The sequence below is a fragment of the Periplaneta americana genome, chromosome 6, assembly GCF_040183065.1.
Source record: "Periplaneta americana isolate PAMFEO1 chromosome 6, P.americana_PAMFEO1_priV1, whole genome shotgun sequence".
In the NCBI taxonomy this organism is placed as follows: domain Eukaryota; kingdom Metazoa; phylum Arthropoda; class Insecta; order Blattodea; family Blattidae; genus Periplaneta; species Periplaneta americana.
The window spans coordinates 26751024-26776841 of NC_091122.1; the positions used below are offsets into that span (position 1 = coordinate 26751024).

At 33.7% G+C, this 25818-nt stretch overlaps 1 protein-coding gene across 1 annotated transcript; it reads right to left on the reverse strand.

Moving 5' to 3' along the window:
• Positions 1-532: 532 nt before the first annotated feature.
• Positions 533-9666, reverse strand: LOC138701159 (uncharacterized). Its single transcript, XM_069827777.1, has 3 exons — positions 9525-9666; positions 4696-4811; positions 533-2496 (listed from the first exon to the last, which is right to left on the reverse strand). Exons 1-3 carry the CDS (start codon positions 9577-9579, stop codon positions 2260-2262), a joined length of 408 nt encoding a protein of 135 aa, XP_069683878.1. The 5' UTR covers positions 9580-9666; the 3' UTR covers positions 533-2259.
• Positions 9667-25818: the final 16152 nt, after the last annotated feature.

Consider the following 25818-nt stretch of genomic DNA (forward strand, 5'->3'; position numbering starts at 1 on the left):
AAGCAGAAAACTTCAAAACCCGAGATTACTTTTGACGCAACCTAGAAGATCTGGGTTTACTATGAATTGCTTTTCCCAACTGAAGAAAATCGTTAAAATTAAAAAAAAAAAGCAGAAAACTTAAAAACCCGAGATTACTTTTGACGCAATCTAATAAATCTGGGTTTGCTATGAATTGCTTTTCCCAACTGAAGAAAATCGTTAAAATTAAAAAAAAAAGCAGAAAACTTAAAAACCCGAGATTACTTTTGACGCAATCTAATAAATCTGGGTTTACTATGAATTGCTTTTCCCAACTGAAGAAAATCGTTAAAATTAAAAAAAAAAACAGTAAAACTTAAAAACCCGAGATTACTTTTGACACAACCTAATAAGTCTGGGTTTACTATGAATTGCTTTTCCCAACTGAAGAAAATCGTTAAAATTAAAAAAAAACAGTAAAACTTAAAAACCCGATATTACTTTTGACGTAACCTAATAAATCAGGGTTGAACATGTTACAAATTAAGAGAACATAAATGTACAAGACATATATAGAAAATGTGAACTTTTTATTACATCGTTTATTACATTTACATCACTTCATTTTTTTCTCTGTACAGCTTCAGGTCTTACAAACTGTATGAAAAAACCTTGTGCTTAAAATACATTAAATTCTGTTTTCAATTGAAGACCTGAAATGACAAACATCCTAAGTCCATTGTAGTAAATAAATTGTTCAGTAAAACAAGAAAACTACATAGGTTTGGAGTATAAGAGTATTGCAATAAATATTTGTATCATTAAAAAAAACAGGCTTAAGCTGGGTCCACACTATATAACAAAACACGTTATATAACAAAGTTATATAACTTGTAGAAACGGGAAGAAAATGTTATATAACATGAGTTTTTTTGTGTTATATAGCAAGTTATATGTTATCCATCGGGTGTCGGTAAAGATCAAAGAATGTTATAAAACATCGTTATATAACATGTTTGCGCATCATGTAACTTGTTATAAAACATACCCGCTGCACAAAAAGGTACGAGCTGAGTCTTGCTGGAATCATCACGTCATTGTTTTGCATTATTGCGTAGCATCTTGTATGCATTGTCTGTGCGCTTGGCGTGATTATTCATCTGTGTTCCGAAGTCAACTTGGCATAATGTAGTGAAACAAGACTGCAACTTATGAGCTGTACAGAGGAAAACGGGTATTATTTGGGATCAGCGAATGATATGGACTACAAAGACAAATAAAAAGTACGACGCATGGGCTGAATTGGGTGTTAATATGAAAATGGATGTGCAAGAGGTTGAAAAGAAAATGAGAGTTCTTATTGGTCAGTTCCAGATAGAATTAAAGAAAGGGAAAAGTGGATATGGAGCAAACGCTCACTACAAATCAGAATGGGTGTACTTCAAGATGCTCTTGTTTTTAAGAGACAAAATGAGTCAGTGATAGCTTCACATACTCTGGCACAATCTTGGATATGCTCTGCTTGGAGAATTTGAACAAATAGCTTAAAATTTTGTAGGAATCTCCACTTGGAAGAAATCTTAAAGTAACGGTTTCTGTCGCCAGTATTGCACCTCGAAATGAAGTGTCTTTCTTACTTATCTTATGTCCGATTACGTTTATAAGATATTCAAAATCATAACTGATCATTCTGGCAAAGTTTTTGAAACTTCCATCACATCCAAGTTCTTCTGCCAAGGAATCACTAGCATCTCTCTTAATATCTGCTGAAAGATTACTTCTACTTTATTGTTTTACAGCTTGTAAAGATGGTCGCACCCAACATTTTCGTTTACAAGGCCTACTACTTCCTGCCAGAATCACACAAGCAGCAGCAGCAAGAACTACATCATCTGCCCTCTACGCCATTTTCAAACGTGACATTTATTTCATTTATCGAGTTATATAATTTGTTACAAGAATGTTATTTTGATACCAACACAAATATAACATATAACAAGTTAAAGAAACATGTTACATACAAAGTTTGTTATATAACATGTTTTGTTACATTGTGTGGACCCAGCTACAGTCGGACTTGGGATATTCTTTTTTTGCAGGATGGTAGCCTAAGTGAAGCTCAACATATAGTAGGTAAAAAGTTAAATTCGGTCAGTTTTGGACTTGGAATGTTTGTCAATTCGTGTCTTAAATTCCAACAACGTGCTGAATATAATATTAAACTTCTCTTCAGTGCCTTTTACAATGTCGTGACAGCATTAAGTAGGGTCGTAGTGCTGTGCTTCTTAAGCTACCAGATTACTTGCTAGTGGAGGTCGTATTGTGCACTACACCTAAGGCGTCGAATAGTCCATCCAGAATACTATTTACCGCATTTCTTACTCCGGTAAGGACGTTTCCTCCTGCGTCTTCAGCGGTATTGACGACCTTCTTCACACCACTCACGACTGTTCCACCAAGCCCTGAGGCACCGTTTACTGTGCCTTGCACTCCTTTGACAGCTGTCCCGGCCACTGCAGATGTCGTGTTAGCCACCTGAACAAAATAAAAACTCATTACACAATCACCCAAGAAAGAAACAGTCGAATGTTGGTTAGTTTTCAATGGCGAGTTCATTCAACGTCATCAGCGTCTCTGTTCTGAATCTGGTACTCAGTTTGGCAACAGTGCATCATCGGCTCACCTACAGCTCGACCAAGTCAAGTCTGCGAGCCGAGAGGGGAAGTTGGAGGCAGTTCTGTAGTGAAAGGAGGCGGTAACGAGAGGAGACCCGTACAGTCTCATATGACAGCAAAGTTTCCCTACTGCGCCTCAGTTCATAGAGCGGTAATGGAAACGTAAGAACACTCCGAGAACAAAACAATTTGAAATAGATTGTACAGGGACATCACTTTATTTTTACCAACATTTTTAACATTAACCTGGCTATACTCGGAAACACTGTTGCCCCCTTCCATTACAGGAGTTTGATGTTACCAGTGCAATGTGTAAACAAATCATTTTACTAGATATAGGAGGAGAGAAAAGTAGTGTATCCATTTATGTTGTAGGGAAATACGATATTACGATTTTCAGTTTGATCATCACTTTTACGGAATTTATCAAAACACAGTAGAGTAGTAACATTTTTTTCTTTTCAAAAATTGAACTTTTCAGGCGGCTATGTTCGTTATGTAATGTCTACTTTATTTACCATATTAATTATTGGTGTTAACATACAATATAGAGAGTGCATTTAAATTGACGGGGTCATAAGTAAAGGGCTCTAAGTGCACTTAAGTTACTTTTGAGAAAATGGGGTTTCGTAAAATCGGTGAAATTTTTATTTAAATTTTAATGTGTGATGCGATTAAAATATCCCCTTGCCACTTTCGCTTACACTGGATGCACTTAACTCATGTTATTACAAATGTCACTAGCATTCCTTTGCTTCTAGCCACCTCAATTCAAAATAAGCTAATCTGAATTTTTAAACAAGTTGCTGAAAATGGTTGCCGTTCATTACAGTGCAGGCTTCAATCCAGTACGCATATTATTAAAAACATTTTGAAACATATTCTCTGAAATTGAATTTATCGTTTCTTGAATATAATTTTTAGTACGATATTATTAATATAGGTTCTTTCTTCTATAGAAAACGCAATGATATTTATGAAACACACTATACACTGCAGTGTTTACTTCACTGCTTGAAGTCTTCGAATGCAACAGCGGCCGTAAGTTTGTGTGTCTGACGGGAGCAAGGACATTAGTGAAGGGGTGAGAGTGAAGTACATTCAGAAATGCAGGTACAATAAAAATGTTAGTAAAAATAAAATGATGTCCCTGTATATCTGCTTGACACACTTTCGACAGTGAGGTTTGCCGTTCCGATTGGCAAGCGTGGGCATAGGAGAGAAAGTTGCATGAGGAGGGGAGGTTAGGAGACAGCTTAACGGTTGTCAGAGCTTGCCTTCTTCTGAAGACAAGGACAACAACTGCGTAGTGTATTTCAAACGATGCACACACTTTGAAATGTGAGCCTCAAATGACCTATGTGGCAACTGTGTTTTGCCTCTACATTCCATCCCGGTATCCCCACTCGCAGACTTGACTTGGGCAAGCTGTAGTAAGATCTGAATAGCAGCATTCCGTCTCTTAGCCACTGCAGTAGGGTTGCCAGTTTTCCTAATGATAGGAAATAGCGATAGGCCTACGTTTCAATATTTTTATTTAATTTATAAGCAAACCGTCCATTTTTATTGAAAATTGCAAAGAGATAAATCGTTCCTTATCACTTTATCTTATGATGGGATTGAAAATCAGAATCGTCGGAATAGTAGGCCTACTTATCGAGCAAAACAGTGTTAACATTTAGGGAAAAATTATTATTTTTTTTAGAAAAGTATTTATTGGGATTAATAAGGTACTAGAATTTTTGTTGTGCTCTGCCCAAAGGAATAAGTTGTTGAAATCTATACAAAATATTTATTGGGATTAATATGGTGCTAGAATTTTTGTTGTGCTCTACCCAAAGGAATATGTTGTTGAAATCTGTACAAGTATTTATTGGGATTAATATGGTACTAGAATTTTTGTTGTGCTCTACCCAAAGGAATAAGCTGTTGAAATCTGCAGAGTTATATTACTTTCTTCCTGTAATGTAATTGATCACGCAAGAAAGTTTCAGATTAAAAAGTATGAAATATTGTACACTATGACCATGACTTCTGCTTCATATAGGCCTACACTTACCTCTGAAAGGATCGTGTCGGCGAGAGTGCCTACAACTTTAGCTACAGCACCAACGACGTTCTCAACGATATCCTTGGCAGCTTCAGGTATGCTAGCAGCCAGGGTTGTCGTCTTATCTGTTCAGGTACAGAGAGTATTTTGAAAATGTTGAGAACTTTATGCAGAATGCTCTATAATTGACATCAAAGGATATCACTAGAGGTTAGAGATCAAAATATACATTAATTTAAATACAGGAAATAATACTCTAAAGCTGAATTTACAACTGCGACATCATAATATCGCGTTGCGGTCTGGTGTTCACAATTCCGCGACTTGAATCTCTGATTCTTGTTCATCAGGAAACTTAAAATGAAATGATGCCTGCCTTCCCTATTTTTGGAGTAGGAGAAATCAACATTTAACTATATGTGATGTTATTTGTATTTGCTCTGTATTTTTATACTGTTGGGAGGAAGATAAAACCTTATGTCCTTAACTGTGCCAGTACCATAAAAGATAAATGAAATAAATAAATAATTCAAGGGTATCCATGCGGCTAAGACTATGACAACCAAGACAACCACTACAGACGATCCACAGACAGACAAAACAACCACGGAACAGCTGGTCGAGGGGGTTCTACGTTCTGCTATGCAGAAAATAGAATCCTACATTGACCGGCAACTAAACAGACTACAGGACGAAATAGTGACATTCACTATCTCCTTACTCACTACAGGCACAAACCCCACGAAACGACACACGACACTTGCCACAGCCAACCAGGCAGCCAGACGGCTTCTACGGAAACGAGTAGCCCACCACTTTGTTGGTAACAGGTTACGGAGTCTCCCTAGCGCCACTACAAAAACGTGACTAGAACTGAACTGACCAGAGCGCTGGACTCTCCACCTCTCATTAACATCTGCGAGGCATGGTGCTAACTTCACTTCATTCATTTCATTCACAATTCAACTGTTAGCGTGTACATGTCTCATTTTACCATTTACAGGGGAAAATACACTACTGTTAGATGAGAGGGCAAACGGCTTTTGGCTGGGAACCTCGAGCTAAAGTTAGTGAATTGCAAGTCGGGAACCAATGGAGGCATGGGATGCTTACCCTGTCTGCCATTTTAAACATCATTCTTTCTTCGTCCCCTTTCATTCATTCATTGAGTGAATTTTGAAGAAGTTCTCTCAAAAATCACAATTTTGTCTTTTGACATTATAAAATACTACTACCTCTATTAAAAAAATAGCAGCACCAGTACGGTAGCGCCATTTTTAAATTCCATACGCCAGTTTTAGAAGTCACGTGGTGCTTTAAATTCCAGCTGCGACAAGCTCAGTTTTGCACGGTTTTCTCACACTTTAAATTTTGAGCATTTTCATTCCTATAAAACTCTACTTGCGATGCAGATTTTGTGATAGATAGTTCAAACTTGATATTTAAGTTCACAAATATGCAGTGAATAAAAATTGCTCTGGGTTTTATGGTGAACACGATTTCAATATATATTTCTTTCAGTTTCTTAAATATTTTTTATTTTTAAGAAAAAAAAAAATACAATATTTAAAAAAAATTCTAGAGGCTTATCTAATAAATCTACATTGAAACCCAGAGATATTTAAAGAAGTATATGAGCCGTTCATAGCAGAAGTGGTGTGTCAAAAATCGGTAATGAGTGTTAAAGTAAACATTCTGTAAAATACAGCGCAAAGTAGCAATTAATATTCATTTTATTTAAACTACTAGCCGTACCCGTGCGCTCCGCTGCACCTGTTAGAAATAAATGTAAAATAATTACATAATTAAAATAGGACGTTTGATCCAGGGAACAACTTTTACAACAGCGCAAGATAATCTGCTTCGCTCATTACCCAATTTCTTTTGCATTGCATTTATTGCATATATATTTTATGTATTTTAACACGATTCAATTGAGCATAGTTAAAATTTGAATTATAAAATAATGGATTGCTAAGCTAACGTACTATTACTGCATACTAAATCAATACACTCTCGTTCTTCGTTAATTCTCTGAGATTAAGATGAGTGTACATAAATATTATTTTAATAAATACAGAAAACGAATGTACAAAATAGCCCGTCAAATTTTCTGTGCATAAGAAGCTATTTTAATCTTACCTGTCCTCGATTTACTCAGACGTTACTGTAATAACATTATAGCATTATGTCCATCTAGGGAAACTACACTTTCCAATGGTGAAATAATAATTAATTATACAAATCGGTTAATTTAGCTTCTGATATTACTTCATACAAACACCGAAACATTGTCTGTAGGCTATGTTTAATAGCTTTCGATTGTTGATGTCCAAGGCCCCTGTTTCGATTGTTGTTGTCCAAGGCCCCTTATAGACTAAGTCATTTGTTCTTAATTCATTGCACCGTCTTAGATGGCGTTATTTTAATTTTAAAACTCATTTATCTCATTAAATATCAGTCCTTTCAAAATTTTGTAAAGAATAAAACTTATCGGAAATAATGTTTAAAGAAACTTTTGTTATGTAACATTTTTCACAAAATTCAATAATAAGCGAGATATTTCGATTTATTTAATTCAGGCCCCGTTATAACCCCTCTTTTAAATAAAGTATTTTGAATGCCATATAGCCTAAAATCTAAGTTACAACGAACTTAATTTATATTCCAATTTTCATATAAATCGGTTCAGCCATTATCGCGTGAAAAGGTAACAAACATACAGACAGACATACAAACAAAAATTTAAAAAATGCGATTTTCGGTTTCAGGGTGGTTAATTATATACGTTAGGACCAATTATTTTTGGAAAATCGAAAATTACCAGAAAAAGTTCGGCTACAGATTTATTATTGGTATAGATTAATAGTCAGTGCATAGCAAGGAGGACATTAATTGCTACTTTGCGCTGTATTTTACATAATTTTTACTTTAAACCGCAATACCCAATTTTGACTTACACCACTTCTGCTATGAACGGCTCATATGTGTTGTGAGCCTGTTCACAAATTATGAGGACGAAAAAAAAAAATTGTTACTCAAGGGACTTTTTGACTTACTCCCTCCTCCCCCCCCAAAAAAGTAAAATTGCCCGTAACTTGTGAACCATGAGAGCTACAAAGATAAATTTTTATGAGTTCTTCAGTTATATTAGGATACACCTCTGGTACAAATTTGAAAATCTAGCTTTTAGTCGACCTGGTTGGCGAGTTGGTATAGCGCTGGCCTTCTATGCCCAAGGTAGCGGGTTCGATCCCGAGCCAGGTCGCTGGCATTTAAGTGTGCTTAAAGAACTCCTGCGGGACAAAATTCCGGCACATCCGGCGACGCTGATATAACCTCTGCAGTTGCGAGCGTCGTTAAATAAGACATAACATTTCTAGCTTTTATAGTTTAGAATTTCGTAATTTCACTCATGGATATCCTTAAATTGTAGGAAAGGTGATCTTACTGCCAATCTTTATCACTAGAATGCACTTTCAACAGTCTCGAGGCCTAGTTTTGAATCATGAATAGAACGTAAATTGCAGCACAAACAAGATGAAAGTGTTCTCTGATAGTACCTGTGCCACACGTCAAACATGACTTCATGCCAATACACAAAATTTACAGAACTTGCTTTGAGTAAACATGTCAGTTCAAAGTGCGCTTCGAGTCTATTAACTGAAATACTAGACCTTACGCTACTCTTAGACCACGTCAGTGTCTTTCCCACCTGAAGTGATATAATAAAATAACGAGGTACTGTCCAAGGCAGAGTGCTGCATTGGAGTTAAATCGCTCGCTTGAACTCGGTCCAGTGTCGCACCCTCGAGTGAGATACGATCGGTCGTGATACGCTCGTAATAAATAGAAGCACAGTACAAGGTCATCTCACCGACATGTCTTATCTTGTATGGAAGGCGACAGGTAAGATAACATATGTTTTGCTCACACGGTAAAAATAAGGCTTTATTTTCTGCGTTTATGAGAAACGTTTAATGGAACAGTCAATGGAAGGTACCAACACAGGAACATGAAGTTATAAATAAAATAGTATGAAGAACTTCGATATACAGTTATTATTGCTAATTAATAATTATTCAATATTTTATTTACCACATATATAATATGATAGGTCCATACATAGTGTTCCGCCTATATACTGCGACAATGTAGAAACGTTTTACAAAATATTATTGATATAGCAGTAGATTAATAACAATATTAATACAGAGATAACGTCACAGAAAATATAATAAAACGAATAATCAAGCTGCACAACTGTTACAGAAGCAAAGATTGATACACTAATTATTAGAGATTATTATTGTTATTATTATTATTATTATTATTATTATTATTATTATTATTAGAAAATTTGATACAGTTCTTGCATTATCGTGATTGTGTTCTCCGTTTATAATAATTACATTTACATCCAGTAACATCTAACAGATGTGGCAAAAAGAAAATCACTCCTGTGTGGAAAAAAAAAAAAAAAGAAAAAACATATACCTACAACAATTATATTACATTTTAAAGCAAGTTTTGTAGTTATACTATGGAGAGGTTAGTTAAACACTGTAAAGTTTCGAAATGATAAACATCTATGATGTTACTACACAGTTAATCACTGTAACAAGAACGAATGTCTAACGCTCGGCTTATACCGTTCGAGGATTTATCGCTCGTGACAATTTTACCCATCATGCATGTGCGCTACCTATCGGATTATGCTATGAACTACTTGGCGCTCGAGCGAAAACGTCCGATGCAGACCTGTGGTCCAAAGTGAACCGGTCTTAACTTTCGTTTGACTGCAGTAGTATCCCACCTCACTACAAGTATGAACTCACCATTGAACGCCAAGCATATTGAGAAGATGAGCACGGCTAACACTGCCTTGTTCATGATGTTGTGAAGTGTGGTCGTCGTTGCGGAGGCCGGTAGAGATTGGTGCCCTGTGACGGCGTTTTTCCAGTTTTATACCTCTTAGGAACTACGTTAAGCCGGATGTGTAATTAATAAGAAGGCTCTTATCGCTAGTCGCTGTTCTGCTCCTCTGCGTGAACACTCCAGGATCACATACGTTATAAAAATCGCAGCTATATGTCAATCACGTGTCACCAGTTTATGGCTTCACAGTATTTCAATCAAGGGATCTGCGACACATCGCGTCTCGTAAACCGGAATAAACGTTAAAAGAATGGAGTGAAAAATGTAAAGCTAATATGCCCACTACCTATTTTTGCCGATGATCAAATACTACTAGCTCTAAACAGAAGTGACGTAGGAAGAAAACCACAAGAAAAATACGTCATGGTTTAATAATAAAATGAAATATACAGAAATACAAATATTTGACGAAGAAAATGAAATTGTTATAATTGAAGAGTTGGGCAGAATAACGGCCTATGTTACAATCTGCTAACTGTGCAGAAGGAACAAAAATGTTACATCGTAATTCCGCTCATAAATTTACTATCGGACGGGCAACATACTGTAGACGTTATTCCATCAATATGTTTTGTACACTAAGCGAAGTATACGATTATATGTTATTGAAAGTCATATTACACATCATAGAAGTTTGTAACATTTTTAACTCCACAGAAATGCTACTGAGAAATACAACAATAATAGTACATTATGCAACGAGCCTATAATGATAGTAATTAAGACGCGAGTATGTTTGTTTATGAAACGAGCGCAAGCGGGTTTCATAATTTTCATACGAGCGTCTTAACCCTTTCCAGCCCAAATTAAATTGAAAATAAAAAAAATATTTTGACATGAAGGAGAAACGCTGCCCGATAGTGTTTTGTTTCGGGATTTCAGGGGTGCCAGCTATCTTAAAAATAACTAAGAATATAGCTATGATAACATATGGAGTCATTTGGCATTTTACATGGATTCTCAGAGTAGGTAAAGTGTATGATGCCATATGGAATCATTGGGCTGGAAAGGGTTAATTACCATTATAGGCAAGTTTCATACGACTTTTTATGCTCGACCATATTCATAACTTGAAATTATTCATAAGTATTCATGTTGTTCTTATCTGACTGGGGAGCGGAACTGACCTTGTGCAATATCTCGTAAATTGTGAGATGTGCGCAGACGCGAAAGTATTGATTTTTTCCGAGGAACAGTAATGTCATTGAGCTTGATATAATTTAGAGAATAACATGAACTAATTTTGATATAACCTGGAAATTGATTTAGAATTGAAAAACGAGATGAAAAATTGAATTTATTTGAATATTATTTACAATTAACGCTAATTATTATAGTAACAGAACATAATCTTCTGCGACAGTATTGGATTTCCAGCCTCCGTGACGTTTCGCTAGTTGTCTTTCGATTGCATATCCGAGAATAATCGAAAACCTGAACTTTAATGAATATGTGTACTTTAATGACACGCATTAAAGGACTGCTACCAGGTGTATAATTACTACATTTCGGTATGGTCGAGCATAAACAGTTTTATGCTCGACCATGCCGAAATGTAGTAATTATACACCTGGTAGCAGACCTTTAATGCATGTCATTGAAGTACACCTACTCATTAAAGGTCAGGTTTTTCAGCCAATGACGACTCAGGTTACAACTGTTCAGCCAATGACAGGTCAGCTTTCTACCGTTATAATACCGCAAGTATCGATTATTCTCGGATATGCAATCGAAAGAGAATTAGCGAAAAGTCACGGAGGCTGGAAATCCAATACTGTCGCAGAAGGTTATGTTCTGTTACTATAATAATTAGCGTTAATTGTAAATAATATTCAAATAAATTCAATTTGTCATCTCGTTTTTCAATGTCTAATTTAGTTTCAATGTTATCTCTGTAGGATTTTATGGCCTAGCAAGGTCAATGTGGACATCTGTTCCTCCGAAAAAATCAATACTTTCGCGTCTGCGCACATCTCACAACATACGGAACATTGCTCAAATAAAATTAATAATACCAAGTTAGAAATATGGTCGAGCATAAAAAGTCGTATGAAACTCGCCTATAATGGTAATTAAGAAGCTCGTATGAAAATTATGAAACTCGCTTGCGCTCGTTTCATAAATATCCATACTCACTTCTAAATTATCTTCATTATAGTCTCGTTGCATAATGTACTATTATACAATCAGAATATTATGAAATATACAAAATCAATAAAAAGGTTAAATCATGAACAAAATGATCATTGCATTTATTATTTAATGCTACCGGTATATGTTAATATCAGTTAACACAATATAACTTATTAAAGTTACACGGAATGTCATATTGTGAATAAACATACAATATTGATCAAATAATAACATTGTTATTAGAAAAATACTGAGTATTGAGATGTACGGACACCATTAAATTAATGAAAGTTGTAACAACAACAAATGAATAAAGAAAATTAAGTATTACAGTTGAAAAATGTTGGGGGATGGAATTTGAACCCCGGTCCCGAATATTCAGTATCCATCCCAACAGATGGCATATCTATTAAGAATACATTTTATTAATAATGAATACAATAACAATCACAGTTTTTAAATGCTGACAGAGAATAATACATTTTAAACAGCTCCTTTCTGACATCAAGAGCAAGCTATGGGCACATCTCCTTACAAGAATTTCCACAAATTTGTTCCAGAAACGAAATACCTTGATAGAATTCTAAGATAAACTCTAGTGGCAAAACACAATATACAGCAACTAACATTAGGTAAAGTGTAAATTAAAATAAAACTAATAAAATACTGCAAAAATAACAGACAGGAACTTACATTACTTGGCGATCTTTCGCACTAACTTGCGACTTCGTCTTCCTTGTTGTATACTCAAGACCACTATTCCTCAGCGACTTTAGTGACACATCTTTCCACTTATTAATATTAATTTGTCTGGTTTCTTTTTTTTCTTTTTAGATTTATTTAGCCGGTCAATATCTACAGTAGAAATCGTCACTGTCTTGCAGTAGTCATTTTACGTAATATATCAACCGAAACCTGATACACAGATATATTATTATAATGTACCGAAGTACATATGATATTTCCATGCAGATAATCTGCGTCATCATATGATGAAAGAGTAATGGAACGGAGAAAAATTCTCTCCGGCGCCGGGATTTGAACCCGGGTTTTCAGCTCTACGTGCTGACGCTTTATCCATTAAGCCACACCGGATTCCACCCCGGCGTCGGAAGAATCGTCTCAGTGTTAAGTTCCAACTCTTGGGTTCCCTCTAGTGGCCGCTCTCTGCACTACGTCATAGATGTCTATGAACCTAGGACCGAAGTCCACACATGTGCTGAGGTGCACTCGTAATGAGTGACTAGTTGGCCGGGATCCGTTCCATTACTCTTTCATCGTATGATGACGCAGAATATCTGCATGGAAATATCATATGTACTTCGGTACATTATAATAATATATATGATATGCGTAAATCACTTCGTGATTTAAGACGGCGCTTATTCCGTCGGATCCCGGTCAACTAGTCACTCATTACGAGTGCACCTCAGCACATGTGTGGACTTCGGTCCTAGGTTCATAGACATCTATGACGTAGTGCAGAGGGCGGCCACTAGAGGGAACCCAAGAGTTGGAACTTAAAACTGAGACGATTCTTCCGACGCCGGGGTGGAATCCGGTGTGGCTTAATGGGTAAAGCGTCAGCACGTAGAGCTGAAAACCCGGGTTCAACTCCTGGCGCCGGGGAGAATTTTTCTCCGTTCCATTATTCTTTCATCCTATGATACACAGAGTTCAAGTACCCAGTATTCTTAAAGAGAACAAACTTCCGTGCAATAACTCCCTATACGATGTAAACAACTGGATACGCTAGAAGTGACTAGTGACATAGACCGTTGTCCCAACCGAGAAATTCGCGGTTGTAACTCGTGTAGAAGCGCCTCTGATACAGATATTGAAAAACAATTTTTGTGACAGCTGTGTAAGACTATACAGAGCATTATTCCATTAAAAGCTTACTTACTTACTTATTGGCTTTTAAGGAACCCGGAGGTTCATTGCCGCCCTCACATAAGCCCGCCATTGATCCCTATCCTGAGCAAGATTAATCCAGTCTCTACCATCATATCCCACCTCCCTCAAATCTATTTCAATATTATCTTCCCATCTACGTCTCGGCCTCCCCAAAGGTCTTTTTCCCGCCGGCCTCCCAACTAACACTCTATATGCATTTCTGGATTCACCCATACGTGCTACATGCCCTGCCTATCTCAAACGTCTGGATTTAATGTTCCTAGTTATGTCAGGTGAAGAATACAATGCGTGCAGTTCTGTGTTGTGTAACTTTCTCCATTCTCCTGTAACTTCATCCCTCTTAGCTCCAAATATTTTCCTAAGAACCTTATTCTCAAACATCCTTAATCTCTGTTACTCTCTCAAAGTGAGAGTCCAAGTTTCACAACCATATAGAACAACCGGTAATATAACTGTTTTATAAATTGTAACTTTCAGATTTTTTGACAGCAGACTAGATGACAAAAGCTTCTCAACCGAATAATAACAGGCATTTCCCATATTTATTCTGCGTTTAATTTCCTCCTGAGTGTCATTTATATTTGTTACTGTTGCTCCTAGATATTTGAATTTTTCCACCTCTTCGAAGGATAAATCTCCAATTTTTATATTTCCATTTCGTACAGTATTCTGGTCACGAGACGTAATCTTATACTTAGTCTTTTCGGGATTTACTTCCAACCCTGTCGCTTTACATGCTTCAAGTAGAATTTCCGTGTTTTCCGTAATCGTTTGTGCATTTTCTCCTAACATATTCACGTCATCCGCATAGACAAGAAGCTGATGTAATCCGTTAAATTCCAAACCCTCTATGTTATCCTGAACTTTTGTAATGGCATATTCTAGAGCAAAGTTAAAAAAAAATTGTAACATAGACCGTTATTCGGTCCAACGCTTCAATTTATTGCCGACTTGCTTTTCAAGGGAAAAATAGACTTAAGTGACAAAAATAGGAAACTCAAAGTTGTTCGCTGTTCAAATGAGAAACAAACGTAGAAATATTCTATAATAATGTGACTATTACACTGTATAAGTATCATTGTTAAAATCCATGCCGATAGACTCTGATTGTATGGGAAAGTTATGGAATCTTCATTGGCAGGCTAGTTTCGTCCTACCAGTTGAATTATGCTCTCGGTTTGGGCAGCAGTAGTTTGTATTGCAGAAGATATTGTGAATTTCTTATAATAGGATCTAATCATCAGGGTATGTTTTCACAATATATATACATATATATAATTTTTTTGTAATTTGTTCTCTGAAAATAAGGATTGAAAAAAAAATTACAAGTTACACAATTTATCAATATTGAGAATTTCTGTTAGGCTTATATTTCTTTCGACTTATAAAATTTACACAATTTCACAGTGGAATGAATGACCTTATTACTTACTTATGACTTTTAAGCAACCCGAAGGTTCATTACCGCTCTCTCATAAGCCCGCCATAGGTCCCTATCCTTGTGGCTAAAATTTGAAATATTCTTTTTTACCAATTTCTTTACTTGGACAGTTGAAATTAGGACCGTTTATCATTTTCAAGGCCATAATTGTCAACATTTCTGAAGCTACCAAGACTCTTTTGAAAACGTGTGTCAAATTGGGAGTCTGAGAATTTTTTCCTCGCATGAAATTCTCTGTCTCTCTTGTGTACTTTATCCCATTTGGTTTGCATATATCAACATATGTGCAGTATACTAATAATAAATCTGTAGCCAAAATTTTTCTCGTAATTTTCGATTTTCCAAAAATAATTGGTCTTAACATGTATAATTAACCATCCTGAAACCGAAAATCGCTTTTTTGAAATTTTTGTTTGTATGTCTGTCTGTTACCTTTTGACGCGATAATGGCTGAACCGACTTATATGAAAATTGGAATATAAATTAAGTTCGTTGTAACTTACATTTTAGGTTATATGGCATTCAAAATACTTCATTTAAAAGGGGGGTTATAAGGGGGCCTGAATTAAATAAATCGATCTATCTCGCTTATTATTGATTCTCATGAAAAATACTGAAATAAAAACAAATGACTTCGTCTATAAGGCGCCTTGGACAACAACAATCGAAAGCTATTAAACATAGCCTAAGAGAATGTTTCTGTGTTTGTATGAAGTAATATCGGAAGCTAATTAATTGTTTAATTATTATTTCACCATTGGAAAGTGTAATTTCTGTAGATGGACATAATTCTACAATGTTATTACAGTAACTCCTGAAACATATAAGCAAGTAATATAAAGTATACACATTACAACTAAAATGATATGTCAATCTTCATTAAAATATGGTTATATGTAATAACAATTAAGAAACATGTTAAAGGGATTGTCATTGCATCAAATGATTGCTCTCTGGACCAAAATGATCGCATTTTAATTATTTAAATACAATTTAAATTAAGTAACATATTAAACGATTTATCCTTCTATCAAACACGAATGTTAACTGGATCAAATGTCCTATTTTAATTATGTAATTGCTTTATATTTATTTATAATAGGTGCAGCGGAGCGCACGGGTACGGCTAGCAAGCTAATAAATTTCTCTAATTTGCCAAGTATTTATTTCAGTTCGATATGGAATCTGTATAACATTGACTATCATAGATTCAATGGTACATATTTTCCTAGAAAATAAAAACAATTTTTTTTTTCAATTTTGGCAACGAAATCAGCACTTCTATCCCACTGTGCATTTGTACATCTTTATGATAGGCGGTATAGTATAGAGGAAGGTGTTGGGTTCGTATTTCATTCGTGTACCGGGCAAAGCATTTCTTCGCAGTACCTTTACAGTGTGTTAAAATTCGTGTTACTTACGGCAATTTTATTAGATTGAGTGAATTATAATGTAATGACTGGTTCAAGTACAGATTGTTTTTTACAACCTGGCTCAAGGCGTCAAACCAGTATGCTTCCTGTCACCATGAAGTAGTGTAAATGATTTAAGGAAACTTGCCTCACATAAAACCTTAGCTGGAATTCGTGTTTCTGACAACGAAAATAATTCACACTCAAGAACAAAAGCCAAGACTAGGCTTTGATCTAAATGTCATAATTGAAGGTCAGAAAAATATCAAAATAAATCTTTCTCAGTAACAATTAATTTAAAAAAGCGATGTGTGGAATAAGGACAGTGAAAAACATTATCATGTCTTAATCAAGAAAAACTTGAAATTGGAAATGCAAGTCCGCGGTAGCGGTGTTGTTTCGTATCATTCGATATCTTAGTCTGAATATAGGAGGTTTCTGGAATAGCTCTGAAGAATTTGCGACTTGTGAAGACCAAAATAACAAGCAATTTGTGAGTATCTTCAATATTCACAGCAGTAAATGCAACGGGAGTGGTAAAGGTATAGGAAAGAAACCAAGTGTAGACGAAGGCATTGAAATAAGTATTAAATATTCTTCGTAAATTTATTTATTTATTTATTATTTTGCTAATAATTATAACATAAAATACAATATATACAGAAAAACTTTAGCTCGCCCCTGAAAGAGTAGAACTCGTGCTCAGTGGCGGATTCCTGAATTGAAATTAATAATTATACAATACAATTTGTCTTATGTCTACTGTGCAATTATAGTATATAAATTTAAATTTACAATTTTTTAATTTTTATAAAATCCACACATAACTTTTTAAATTTAATACTAGAACTATTAAAATTGACAAGGTTAGGATATTTAAATATAAATTTGTTACATATTCTTGGGCCTAAATTACTGCTATGATTAAATACTGTAACAGTGTTGCATTTTTGTTCAAACAATCTTAAAGAATTCATACCTTTTGTTTCATAACTATGAAAATACAATTCAAAATTATTTCGATTTTTATGTATGAATTTTATTAACCCATTAGTGCCCAGAACATTTTTTGTGGGTTTTAGAACTAATATTCATATTCTACCATCACAATGATATGAAATGAGCATCTGAATATTTTTCCAGATAATCCGGACATTATTAGGCTTTTATAGGCCTATTATTGAAGTGGCGGGAAATACTGCCACTGGGAAATAAAGACATCAAAACATACTTATTAAGTTATTATATTCAAAACTTCGCTATATGTTTGCAGAGCATGTTATGAATTTTTCACTTCATTCACATAAGATATACATCGCACAAACGCTACGGATATTTGAAATAATTGTTTACTTGGGGAAAATATATGAAAAAAGAAAAATAATTTTACAATGTGCTGCTGAATTTTCAGTATGATAGATTTTCTGGCATTCTGGATGCAGTGGTACACTACATTTTTCACATACGAATGTTGTACCACGTCCACACTGCTTGCATCGTGCATTAGGATGATCGGGTGATCAGTCCTGTGAAAACAAACATTATCGTGAGCTGCTTCTCGATTTTGAAGTGCTGAGCGAGGAGAATTTCTAGGTTTCCCGTACTAGACTAAGAGTTGCGAAATGCATTTCTGTTGGAAAGTTAGTAGTGACATACCATTAGTATTAGTATTAGTATTAGTATTTATTTATTTAACCTGGTAGAGATAAGGCCGTCAGGCCTTCTCTGCCCCTCTACCAGGAGATTCCAACTACAATATCAACAATAAAATTACAATTAGTATTAGATTTACAATTACAATTACAAACAATATTACAATTAGTATTAAATTTACAATTAGAATAAAATCAAAGTACCAAAGATTACCTGAATAATTAAAGCTAGATAATTTATCATAGAGAAACAACGAATATTTTATATTTACTGAATTACATATTAAATCTAGAATAACAAAATTTTATAGTGATGAAATTACTGAATATTGAAATATTTTGTGATAGATTAAAGAAACTATTTACAAGTAATCAATTACTGACCAAGTGCCTAGTAAGTTTTCGTTTGAATTCAATTTTATTTCGACAGTCCCTGATGCTAGCAGGTAGCGAATTCCAGAGTCTTGGCAGGGCTATTGTGAAAGAAGATGAGTATGAGGAGGTGCGATGGGATGGTATTGTTAGTATTGTTTCATGACGAGAGCGTGTGTTCAGATTATGGTGGGAAGAAAGGTAAGTGAAGCGAGACGACAGGTACGAAGGAATAGAAGAGTTCAAGATTTCGAAGAGAAAGAGAAGTGAATGTAAATTTCTTTTCTTATCTAGTTTAAGCCAACCTATTGCTTCCAGGGATGGGGTAATATGATCATATTTACGAACATTGCTTACAAAACGTACACACAAATTATGAGCACGTTGAAGTTTCATTTTGTTGTCGCTGGAGAGGACAGTCAGTAAAATGTCCGCATAGTCGAAATAGGGAAATGCACCATGTCCCAGGGTGCGATAAAGCCTCCACGCATTTACGACGGCAGCATTTAGACCCCATGCAAACAAGGGCCACCACCATTTCTTGGATTTTATTCTTATTCTCTATGTTGCTACATATTGATCATGGGAAACCACACCACCCATATACAGACGTGGACAAATTATTAGCAAAATTGAAGATTTTTATTATATATTTTTACAAAATATGATTCTTAAATTTAGACTACAGTTGACATTTTTGTGTATTTCCAAATAATTAGCCAAATTGAAGATTTGTATTGTATATTTTTCAAAATTTAACTCTTCAATTTGGACTACATTTAATATTTTTGCATATTTACAAATTATTAGCAAAACTGAAGGTTTTTATTGTATATTTTTACAAAATTCGATTCTTCAATTTGGACTACAGTTGACATTTTGGATATTTCCAAATTATTAGCAAAACTGAAGATTTTTATTTTATATTTTTACAAAATTTGGCTCTTCAATGCAGTTGACATTTTTGCTAATTTATAAATTATTAGCTAAATTGAAGATTTTTATTATATATTTTTACAAAACTTGACTCTTCAATTTAAACTACAGTTGACATTTTTGCATATTTCTGTCTACTGTAATGATGGAAATATGCAAAATTGTCAACTGTAGTCTAAATTGAAAAGTCAAATTTTGTAAACAGAATTATCATAAAAATCGTTAATTTTGTTAATAATTTGTCCACGTCTGTATCTATTATACAGTGCAACTTAGTGTGGTTGGCTTATTTTAATCGTCCTCTTTGTCTTGGAACTCCAACGTTTAGCTTTTCCAATAGGAGTCGTTTTAGCAACATTGCTGGCGACTGTAACTACACTGTTGTCATTCCATCGCAATAAAATTACATCATCTGCAACAACAGACTCCATAGCTCCTCTCTCTTTTTTTTGCATTTTTAATTTGTTTGTACACACCCTGTTTTTGCAAAATGTTCCTGTTATTCCAACGCCTCAGCAGCTAGGCCATGCAGAAGATCAATGGACGTGAAATAATTATAAAAAATAATTGACTGCCTTTTTGGATATCAACCTTCTTTAGACGTCCAAAAACAACATCAAACCCCTATCCTTTCCCTGAAGTTGGTAAGTTCGTATACTATTGCCACAATATAACTCCGCATGCAGGATATAGTTATCTGCAGTACAAAGGGACCAGAGCTTCAAACCAACCCTTATTGGTTTTGCTCGATTGAACTGTTTGGTTCAATGTCTGCCATATTACGGGACAATTTTTCACCAATACTCAGGTGTTCTGGAATATCACAGATTTTGAATGACTTATTTGTTATTTAGCACATCGAAAATTGGCCTAATCTTGTAAGAGCGATTATTAGAAAATTGCCATATTATCAGCAAAATGCAGTCGTCTCATAATATCGTCAAAAGTATTCCACCTCATTGAATCAGAAATTCAAATGTTATGTAAATCTGGTAATGTACTCCAATAAAGTCGCCTGTGTTGTTGGAGTTTATTTTAGCCAGAAATCAAAAGAATGCCAAGAAAAACTAAAATATTCTCTTTTGTTGTAGAGTTAATAGATGGATATTTTGAATGCAGTAGGTCTTACATTGGTCCACGATCAAGTCTATGAACTCTGTCGGATACATTAGCTGGAATGCACCGTAGCATTTCCTTGAAATAATCCATTTGGTTGGGATGGTATGAAATGTTGAATGCCGAAATATTTTCCTCAATACTTACTTACTGGCTTTTAAGGAACCCGGAGGTTCATTGCCGCCCTTACATAAGCCCGCCATTGATCCCTATCCTGAGCAAGATTAATCCAATCTCTACCATCATATCCCACCTCCCTCAAATCCATTTTAATATTATCTTCCCACCTATGTCTCGGCCTCCCCAAAGGTCTTTTTCCCTCCTCCCTAATTCTGGAAAAAAAATATATTGGTGGTGTTGGTGGCAGTGGCGGTGACGATGATGATGATGATGATGATGATGATGATGGAGATGCTAGTAGTGCATTACTTTCGTTATCAGAATCAGAATCATATTGGGCGTCACTCTCTGAACAGGATCATTTTCCACTTTATCATCACTCTTTACAGAGTCTTAATCTATTTCGGCCTCAGGTTGCTCTCGTGGAGGAAGAATGGCAACATTCAGTCGTCTGCGATTCTCATTAGCCCGTATTTGCATCATATCACATATTTCATTGACAGTGTCCAACCGTGAACTGAAAAAATACTCAATCACTATAGGTATGATATAAATGACTAAGTTATATCCCAGTGGTAGGAAAACTTGCCATCAAAGTTTAGGCTGTAATAAAGCACATAATAAATTATGAAATGATGTCAATCACAAGTTATTCAAGTAGTATGGTTTATTGACTATGTATTTTCATAATCAGGTGGTATTTATTACTTTAAAAATGTGTACTACATATTCACTTTCTATGTGGCTGCAAGCCATCTTTTGAAGAGAAGTTGAATCGTGACTTCGAACCTATGTACTCATGCAGTCAGTTCACTTATGTCGTTAAAATTCGAAAATACCGTGGGGAGCATATCTTAGAACCCATTGTTGCAGTATTCATAACAAAAAAATTATTTATATATTGTTAAAAAATTTAAAACTTGCTTGGTAGGAAAACCTGCCATGGGCATTAATGTGTTAATACAATATAATAAATTTGTCTTACGTTAAGTACAATAAAGTCTAAAAACAAATTTTGAGATGGAAAATCAATAGGTTTATGAAGACATATTTTAATTATTTTCTTCTGTAATAAATAAAGTGGATTAAAATTGGATTTAAATGAGCTACCCCATCCTATAATTCCATACATAATTACCGATTGAAATAAAGTTAAATATATTGTGCGTAATAAACTTATTGACAAGTAATTCCTCAATAAAACAAAATAATATACTATTATACGCAATTTATTACAAAGATAATTAATGTGTTTGTTCCATTTTAAATGATTATTATCGAAAATTATGCCTAAATTCTTAACTTCAGAGGACTCTTTAATAATCCGACATTTACACTGTATAAGACAACAATCAGAATTATGTAATTTAATACTTAATATAGATGTAGGAGGGTTGTTACATAAATACTTAAATACTTAGTTTTACAGAAATTGTAGTAAATATAATTATTAAAAACTAGTGGCCCGTGGGACCATAACAGGAAGTGACGCTTGTTGAATTCCGACAAATATAATAATAATAATAATAATAATAATAATAATAATAATAATAATAATAATAATAATAATAAAGAAAATAATGATAATATAGTCTGAATAACATGTTGTCACATCTGTCTGTAGATTGTGAGAGTCTCTTAGTAAGCAAATATGTTATACAGGGTGATTCACGAGGATTTACCATCACTTACGGAGCTTTATACCGAAGGCATTCTGAACAAAAAGTGTTATAATGTAAACATTTGTCCTAATCGCAATATTTTCAAAGTTACATTAATTTGAAGCTGTTAGTAAAATACCTTTTTTTCTTTAGTTTTACGAGTAAAAAAATATTACAGATAAAGAATGAACTATTCAGAAGTGTCATTTCTTTAATTAACTAGTACTCTGAAGCTAAAAATGTGTTGTTAATTGCTTTGTACAGATTTTATTTTTCAATCTCTAACTAAATGAATTATAAATAACTTAATAATTATGTATCATGTTTAGTTAATATTTCATTATAGCCCATGTAGGCCTAAGCTTGTTAATGTGCATGAAAATTATTTTTATATTAAAGTATGACTTTCCTATTTTTGTCATTGTTTCATTATGTATTTTACTTCTGGTAGTGTGGAAGAGAAGGCCTCATGGCCTTAAATCTACCAGAATAAATAAATACATAAATAAATAAATAAAATAAATAAGTAATTAAAAATGAATGAATGATTAAATAAATAAATACATAAATAAATAAATGCATAATTACATAAATAAATAAAGAAGTAATTAGAAAATGAATGAATAAATAAATAAATAATTAAAAATGAATGAATAAATAAATACATAAATACATAAATACATACATAATTAAGTAATTAGGAATGAATGAGTAAATAAATAAATAAATAAATAAATAAATAAACAAATAAATAAATACATAAATACATAAATAAATAAATACATAAATAATAAAGAAATTAGGAATTAATAAGTAAATAAATAAATAAATAAATAAATAAATAAATAAATAAATAAATAAATAAATAAATAAATAAATAAATAAATAAAATTGGCATCATTCTTACGCACTTATCACAAAAATTATTGCAAATCATACGACTTTAGGAACTTGATTCTTTACAGTTTAATTATGCATCTTAATGTACAGTCTTAAAGGATTATAAGAGTGGCATGATTTGTAACAATTGTTCTGATAAATGCGTAAGAAAATGCAATTTTACAGTTAAAAATGAAATAAATAAATAAATAAATAAATAAATAAATAAATAAATAAATAAATAAATAAATAAATAAATAAATAAATAAATAAATCTGTACGAAGCAACTATGGAATTCACAAAACATTTTTAGCTTCAGAATATTAGCTAATTAAAGAAATGATACTCCTGAATAGTTCATTCTTTATCTGTAATATTCTTTTACCCTTAAAACTCAAGAATAATGGTATTTTACAAACAATTTCAAATTAGTGTAGTTCTGAAAATGTTGAGATTAGGACAAATGTTTATGTGACTTTTTTGCTCAGAATGACGGTAAATTCTCGTGATTCATCCTTTATAGCGAAAAAGCTGGCAGCTGATTCTAATTAATATTAATATTCCAGTATAGACTAAACAAAATTTTTAGTATAATAGCCATCATGATTTTAAAAGTGTCTCTGATGTGATGTAGGTTTTTTAATCCGTTGATACTTTCACTCATCATGAAATATGCATGACATTACGTTTTCGTGATCTTGGAAACAATTCTCTAACACTTATACAGGGTGAACTGTAAGTAATGTCATTAATTTCAGGTGGTTATTCTTCAAGATATTTCAGACAAAGATGTTTAATGCAATTTTTCTCGTTTTTGCTTGCTATTTGAGATGCAAATTGTTTTATTTCAAACATTTCATATCGCGTTATCGGAGAGCCATTGATTTAATTCCCAATATGCCCAGTCAGTTTAGGAAATCAGTGTATTATGATAATAAATGATTGAAAGAATTTTAGTTCTTTCCTTTAAATGTGCAAAAATTTGATCCGAACAAATGCAACATTTAAAAATTCGTTTTCATAACGAAAAGTTACGTGAGTTTGGATGATATTTCTGCACATTTAAAGGTAAAAAAAGGTAAAGGTATCCCCGTAACATGCCATGAAGGCATTTGGGGGGCATGGAGGTAGAGCCCCATGCTTTTCATGACCTCGGCACTAGAATGAGGTGGTGTGGTCGGCACCAGGACAAAACTAAAATTCTTTCAATAATTTGTTATCATAATGCACTGATCTCTTAGATTTAAAGAGCATTACAGAGTGTCTTAGGCTAGAAATGCTTAGTTTAAATGTAGTTCTGTTTATAACAGGGCCGGGCATGAGAGCGGCTCCATTTAGTCGGCCAGAGCTGCTCTCGCTCCGCAAGGCACTTCAATTCCAGGCCGGAGCAGAACGCTCACGCAGTGGCGGACTCGCATTACAGCTACCTTCCCTGCATTAATGTAACAAGAGCCACGGTTGTTCTAGTCATTCAGTCTGTCAGTACATAATAGTTTATAAGGATATTACATCAATCCATTGTACAGTACGGACTTTATAACACTCTTATTAATTTAATGAAATAAACTTCGCTCTATGCACACACACAAATCATTAGGCTTATTTACATAACCCATACGCACATACTGCAATCTCCTCACCACGGTGCTACAAGACAGGCGTAAGGCTTCAACTTCCCTACTTGCTGTGGACAGAGTTCATCTGCCAATATAATTAAACATCGCTTGATGAATTCACCTTCGTTGAATGTTTTCAATTCCTTTGCAATTTCGTGGCAAATTTTGTAGCTAATTCTCATAGCCGATTCACTAAGTGCATTATTATCACCCTGTTAATATAATATAATATAATATAATATAATATAATATAATATAATATAATATAATATAATATAATATAATATAATATAATATAATATAATATAATATAATATAATATAATATAATATAATTTGTAAGGTACAATTTAAATTGTGGATTTGTAATTCATATTTTTAAATTGTGGATTTGTAATGCATATTTTAAATTTGTGGATTTGTAAAGTATAATATTTTAAATTGTGAATTTGTAAGGTACAATTTAAATTGTGGATTTGTAATACATATGTTAAATTTTGAATTTGTAAGGTATAATTTAAATTTGACTCTATCTATTACAATAGTGTATTGCTAGATGATTATGAACTATTCTACATATATCAAATTCGATTGATAATATAAACATAGTGTGTAATATTGCAACACTTGTACAAAATTTTTCTGATAATGCATTTAGGCACAAGCTTTGTAACTGGCGAGCGGATTGATTCTATATAGTACATAGATAATTTAATTGTGGATGTGTAATGTGTATTTGTAATGTATTAATTAATTGTGGATTTGTAATGTACTTAAGCATAATTGCTAATTGATCATATATTGTGTAGAGTAGATAATTTTTATTTATTTTAATTTTTGGATTGTAATATCTATTTTAACCGACTCTGTGTATTGCAATAATGTACTCCTATATGAATATCAACTATGAACTATGAAATGTGTAACATAAACATAGCA

Excerpts from the sequence above, each read along its gene's own strand:
- LOC138701159 (XM_069827777.1), bottom strand. The coding sequence starts at position 9,579 with ATGAACAAGGCAGTGTTAGCCGTGCTCATCTTCTCAATATGCTTGGCG. Across the intron at positions 4,812-9,524 it reads AATATGCTTGGCGTTCAATG|ATAAGACGACAACCCTGGCT; the intron begins GTGAGTTCATAC and ends GTACCTGAACAG. Across the intron at positions 2,497-4,695 it reads CCGACACGATCCTTTCAGAG|GTGGCTAACACGACATCTGC; the intron begins GTAAGTGTAGGC and ends TATTTTGTTCAG.